Below are 6,000 nucleotides of genomic sequence, written 5' to 3' on the forward strand. Positions count from 1 at the left end.
AGAACCCTTTGTCATTCTTACAGTTCCCATAAAGCCACACATTTCCTATACACATGTTAGGTCATACTAAACCATAACTGATCATGATTGCCAGGTTAAATAAAGATCCCATTCTGGATTAAATCTAATTAAAATAACTACCTAAAGCAGGGTTCCCACGGTCATGGAAAAGTCATGGAATTGTAAAATCCCAATTTCTAGGCCTGTAGAAATCATGGAATTCAGTAAATTCATTGAAAGTTTCAGAAAAGTCGTGACATTTCATTTGGTTATACCAGGGACATACTGTAAGTAGGAGGTGTATCATGTCAAACACTGTGACTGCTTGTTTCCTACTATATATAGAATGTTGGGTGTGTTTGGTGCGATTATAAGTGTATAACTAAGTGTTTCAGACTGAGTCAGAATAACGGGGTGTTGGAACAATGAGCAGCCCCCACTGAGGTCACTGCCTCGTCTAGGCTCACAGGTTGTTGAAGGAGAGCGCCTCTAATCGAGCTCAGTGATTTTATGCTTTTGTGAGGGGGCTCTCTAAAACAAGAATTGAAACCCTAATGAAAATAACAGTGGGAATTCACAACCCTGTTAGTAGTGGTTGCAGCATGTAGCCCAGTGAAAACTTTGAAAATGTCCACTATGTATGGAATTCTACAAGGCTGATTCATAAAACTGGTCTCAATAGGAGTCGTCGAAAGGAAGCCCATAGCCCACATCAAAACATATATGGAGATAGCTTAAGATGGTAAAGGGACATCTCTAGAGAAAACCTGTTAGAAGAACTGGGTAGAAATGAATGTAATGTTGTATTAGAACCTGCAGTGCTAAGGCTTGTGGTTGACCATCCAGAAAAAAAATATTATCCAAAGCACAAGGCTCAAACAACACCAGAGTGGCTGAAACGAGTCAAGTGAGTGTTCTAGGATGACCAGGATGCTGATCTAAACCAGAATGTGGCACTGTTTGAAAGACATGGTCCAGAATTACCACCCCACTAACCCGATCTTAAGAATGGGGAAAAATCACTGGAGAGCTATGCCTAAAGCTGGTACTTTACCTTAGAGTACTTATGTAGTAAATTGGCTCTTTACCCAGGATTAATATATGGGGAAGTACAAGCACTTTATCTCAGCTTTTCTATGTTGCACGATAATGAAAAATAGCCATGGGCGAAACCTAAGTGCTTTTTGTAATCCAGAAAAGGCAGGTGATAACTCCAGGTGGCTGAATTTTTAGTTTAGTTTAGTGAACTTTTAGTCATTTACTCACCCTGACGTAATATGAAAGTATAGGGGGACTTATTTAATAGAGCCTGTGTATAGTGTCCCCTTGTGGTGCTGTCAAAATTACATCTAGCTACTCCAGAAGCTTAATTGAAAAAATACCACACTGACATTTCACTTATGATTTTCAACCAATTTCTTTTTTTTTTTACAATTTTTCTTGTAAAAAGATAAAACGTTGCTGTTGTGTTGCAAACTTAACTCTCCATCTTTCATTGACTGGTGTCATGACAAACTTTACTGCACATGTTCACTCACAATTTTCCTCAGAGGCCTTGGCGCAACTAGTGGTTAATCCTTGACAAGGATGAAAATGGTTACAGCAATTTATTAGGCAATGCCAAACCAACATCACAGACTCATCATACTCCACTGAGTCCTACTCCCCACAACGCATGTCCCTTGACTGAGAGTAACAGTGCTGACTGTTAAGAGGGACATGCATACTGAGATTTGCAGGGGCAGACACACATCAACTCATTTGATACACCAATGTAAAACCATTCATTTTATCCATCCAGATAAATGTATATGCTTACATTTGTAGGCAGACAAAATTTCATTACCATGTATTCAAAGGGTTCCCTTGCAGCAATGCTGATAACGTGGCTAAAACATTGTGCCTAAGTTGGGGAGAGGTTGAGGGACACTGTTTTAACATCTAACGGTACTATCACATATAAAAGAAGTACATGGAGATGTTTATATTCTTTGAAGTGCCATAGATTAAAACTAAGTTTATTTTGGTCAAAGAAAAAAGGGGCTCCAAATGTATATATGCACTTTGCTGACTCCTTAATTTAACAGTTTCTTGATATTCATTCATACCATGTCAGGATACTTGGAGCCAAAAGAAAAAATACAATTGCATATGATATCTGTTAAATCAGTGTCTAACTTTTTTTTTTCTTCAAAATTAGCATTTTCCATAAAAATTATGTTCAGCTGCACTCTTATACACACACGTACATACACACACACACTCACACACAAATCTCTGTATCCTTCCTTTCATTTTCTGAAATGTTAGTGATAACAAAATTGGTACCTATGGTGCATTTGATAACTGACTAATTAGTGACTTACAAACTGAGGGTGGAGAGGGATGGGGTGGGTATTTACCAACACAGTACAGTGCAACTCAAATGCAAAAAAGAGAAAAAAGAAAGTATATTAACTTTTTTACACCACATGTTCAGATGTATACCTCTACCATCTCTTCGCTCTGTGAAGAGACATTTGTCATCACTTAGAAGGGGCAAATAATTCACCTTAAAGAGCTGGATAATGATAAACAATATTCCTCCCCTTCTCTCGGATAGCTCATATCCAAACTTCAGTGTGGAAACAGAATGCGGTCCTACCCTCTTTCTTCAAAAAAGAAAAACATGGTGCATTTCCCTATCATAGCAACCTAATCACCTTTTTATTCTTTATTTTTTTTAAACTTAAGAAAATAGTAGAAAGTTAGTAATGGCCTCAAACTAATATCAGGCAGAGAATCTTTGTCGTGTCCACATGAGTCCTGCTTCACAATGGAGCTTGCAACTGGGAGGCGCTTCTCCAGGTCTACTATAATGACAAGTGCGCAGGGAGAGGACGGGGGAGACAAAGCGCAGAAGGAGGAAGAGGAGAGGAAGAGGAACAACCAGGGTACACAAGAAGGTAGAAGAGGGTTGGTTTGGGAGGAGGAGTTGGTGGGAGGGAGGGACTACACACTTGTCAGGTATTAGTCCACTGGCCGTTTCTCGCCATGTTTCTTTGTAAACTCTTCTGCATTCTTAAAGAATTTTTTACGGTCCTTTGAGTATTCTTCTGCTAGGTCAGCACGCAGAGGGTGTTCTGGCTGAGGGTCGTTCACCAGAGCAATGAGCGACTGGATTACTGAAAAGGGAAACAGACAGGCAAATCACAATTAGCAAATTGGAAGTAGAGATACAAATGGTCTATTCTTCTGTGTGAATGTAAGAGCTGCTCAGTTCAACCACTAATTAAACATGCAATGGATGCAAAAATCAGTACCCCCCCCCCCCCCCCACAAGGTGTATTGGTGAACATTCACAAATACAGATAGGAAAGACAAAAGAATGGTGATAGAAAGTGAGTACGGTCATTTACCTTGGTCAGTTTTGGTAGCTGGTTTCCAGTTTTCTGCGCTGATAACTGGCAGACAAACCTGTCCTTTCTCGTCAATATTTGGGTGATAGATCTTTGTTTTGAACGTGATCTTAGGGGGTTTGAAAGGGTACTCGGCAGGAAAGATTATCTCGATCCTGAATGCTCCTTTGTCGTATGGGGGGTTGTCCTGTGAAAGGAAGACATGACGGCATAACAGCATTGTGGATGAAATTGGTACATATTCCTGCAAACCATCCAAACTGTGTGGGTTTCCAAACACTGAATTTATGCCAACAAATTGATTTAAAGCTCCATGATTGGACAAAGACAACAGCTAGTTTAAGGACTAGTAAGACCATACTCACAGGAACAATAAGTCCTTGCCAAGTCAATATGTTTGATTCATCGACTTGAATGTTACGGAAATTTTTCATTCCAGATTTACGGATTTCTTCAAGTTCCTGGGGAGAAAAAAAATTAGAAAGATTTAGGCACCATTAAGGTATTTGGGTACAAGGACACCCCTTCAGTTAGTGGAACACTGAAACACCACCTTCGCCACTAGAGCAATGAAAGCAGACGGAGCATGCAATTGTCCAGGTAGTAAGTAGTCTAACTAAGTGAACGGCAGCATTATTCAAGTAATTTAATAGAAATGTAGAGCGTGTGTGCGATGAAGTATGATGTGGCCTTCATCAAGCAACAAATAACATGCTTTCAATACTTATATGCTCTATGATGGCGAGCCACTGTTCAAAATGAGGAAGTAACAGTGTCCATATAACATCAAAGGTTACACTAATAAAAAGTTAAGATAACGTAAATTAACCCAAATTACACTAACGTTAGCTGACTGTGCTTCTATATGCCGAAGTTATAGCTGCTACTAGTCTACTGATAGTCTACCGTTTGTAAAAGACTAAAAGACTACTGACTGTATGACCAATAATTGAATTATTCTGCAATAACATATGAAATGTTACTGGAAATGACAGAGGCACACCCAACGTTTCTGCTGCCATCACAAGGGATTGAATGAAGTAACCAGTTTCTGTTTCTGTTTCTCGATGCTCACAAATAAGCTAGCTACAACCTACTTATCGACAGCACTCTAAAATCTAGGTACCTCGCCAAGTAAGATAGTCATAGCTAACGTCAACTAGCTAAGTAACGTTAAAGGAAATGTGTCCCTTTTAAACAGCATTAGTGTAAACAGGTGGATAATGTTAGCATAATAGAACATGATAACACACAACACAACATACTGCCGTGATGTTTCCTGATATAATGGTTTCGATTTTGGCAAAGTAACGTTAGATGCTAACCCCCGGCGTCCTTTCTTCGCTAAGGCTTTGCTAACGCCAAGTTAGCCAGATATCCTAGCCAGTACCGTATGTCTACGGCTCTGGTCCTAGCTAGCTAATGTTAGATGGCTAACAAGATAGAAGGCACTGGATTGTCAACGACGTATGTTTTGTACATTAATTAAATTAGACATTGCTTACGACATGGTTAGCTAGCTAGTTTAATAATTAAAGTTGAGTTTTAGAGGACACCGTAATTCATTCCTAAACAACACAGAGACTCGTCATCAAGCTAACAAGCTATCGACCTATAAAATGCCCAAACCGGGTTCCTGCACCCTGGCCTTCTGTACCGGTGCTTCCCTTTTCCTCTGATTAGAAGTGTTTAGCTTGCGAGTTAGCTATGGCGTTTCCTTTGGATGGAACCATTCTTAAATCGATGTGTAGAAACCTTATAAGAAAGATCGAACGCTCATTACTTTGACTTTACGGTCATCTAATGATCTTAGACATGGAACGGGGTTTTAAAAAGTAATCTGAAAAGAATGAGGTGTAAATTCTACCTTATGTAGTCTCCTGCTCGCCGCCATCTTGGATCGCTAGACTGTTTCCCAGAGTACACAGCGAGAGCATGCAAGACTGCATAGTGGGACTGAATGCATCCTCTCCATGATCCTCCCCCATGTAACTGATTCAGGAACAGTCTATTCAGAAGTCATGACCTGTAACGGTTCCATTAACAGTATAGAATAGCTTTGTTTGACTCTTTTGTGGTGCACTACAAACTGAGCTTAACAGCTTTTCTGAAAACATTTGGTTTTGTTTAACTTTTTGAGTTTAAAGCCTATAAGCAACCTAAATGTGGTGCAACTGTAGACTAGGCATGGCCTAGGCTCAGTGTTGGGGAGTAGAGAACTAGCCTACATATTGAAATAGTTTAACATCAATTTGCAGCTTGCTGGTAGTTTAATTATATTCACTTAGCCTAGTTCAATTGCTTTTTTCATGTAGCCAAGTTAACTGAAACTAGGAACCATGTGTTTCTCTATTGAAGGCAAATTGAACAACTCCCTTTGATCAGCCCCCCACCCCCTCCCATTATTTCGCTCTATCCGAACTACTGTGAGCGCATGTCCTGTTGACAATGCATTGGTCAGGTAGGTAGCCACCACCACACCCGTGGCAGTGACCTTTGTAGTGCAAAAAGGGCCTTTGTAGTGCAGAAAACCACCAGGGCCTTACGAACAAGAGTACCGGTAATTGAACATATGAGTGCAATTAGGAGAGCTGATGAAATG

General features: G+C 40.0%; 1 protein-coding gene across 1 annotated transcript; it reads right to left on the reverse strand.

The window, feature by feature from the left end:
• Positions 1-1,592: 1,592 nt before the first annotated feature.
• Positions 1,593-5,420, reverse strand: ube2l3b (ubiquitin-conjugating enzyme E2L 3b). The gene is made up of 4 exons (XM_042101088.1): positions 5,266-5,420; positions 3,764-3,859; positions 3,399-3,585; positions 1,593-3,164 (listed from the first exon to the last, which is right to left on the reverse strand). Exons 1-4 carry the CDS (start codon positions 5,290-5,292, stop codon positions 3,010-3,012), a joined length of 465 nt encoding a protein of 154 aa, XP_041957022.1. The 5' UTR covers positions 5,293-5,420; the 3' UTR covers positions 1,593-3,009.
• Positions 5,421-6,000: the final 580 nt, after the last annotated feature.

Source organism: Alosa sapidissima, chromosome 8 (assembly GCF_018492685.1).
Source record: "Alosa sapidissima isolate fAloSap1 chromosome 8, fAloSap1.pri, whole genome shotgun sequence".
NCBI lineage: Eukaryota > Metazoa > Chordata > Actinopteri > Clupeiformes > Clupeidae > Alosa > Alosa sapidissima.

Coding starts and splice junctions, on each gene's coding strand:
- ube2l3b (XM_042101088.1), bottom strand. CDS start 5,292: ATGGCGGCGAGCAGGAGACTACATAAG. Junction 3,860..5,265: donor CGAGCAGGAGACTACATAAG/GTAGAATTTACA, acceptor TTTTCTCCCCAG/GAACTTGAAGAAATCCGTAA. Junction 3,586..3,763: donor GGCAAGGACTTATTGTTCCT/GTGAGTATGGTC, acceptor TTCCTTTCACAG/GACAACCCCCCATACGACAA.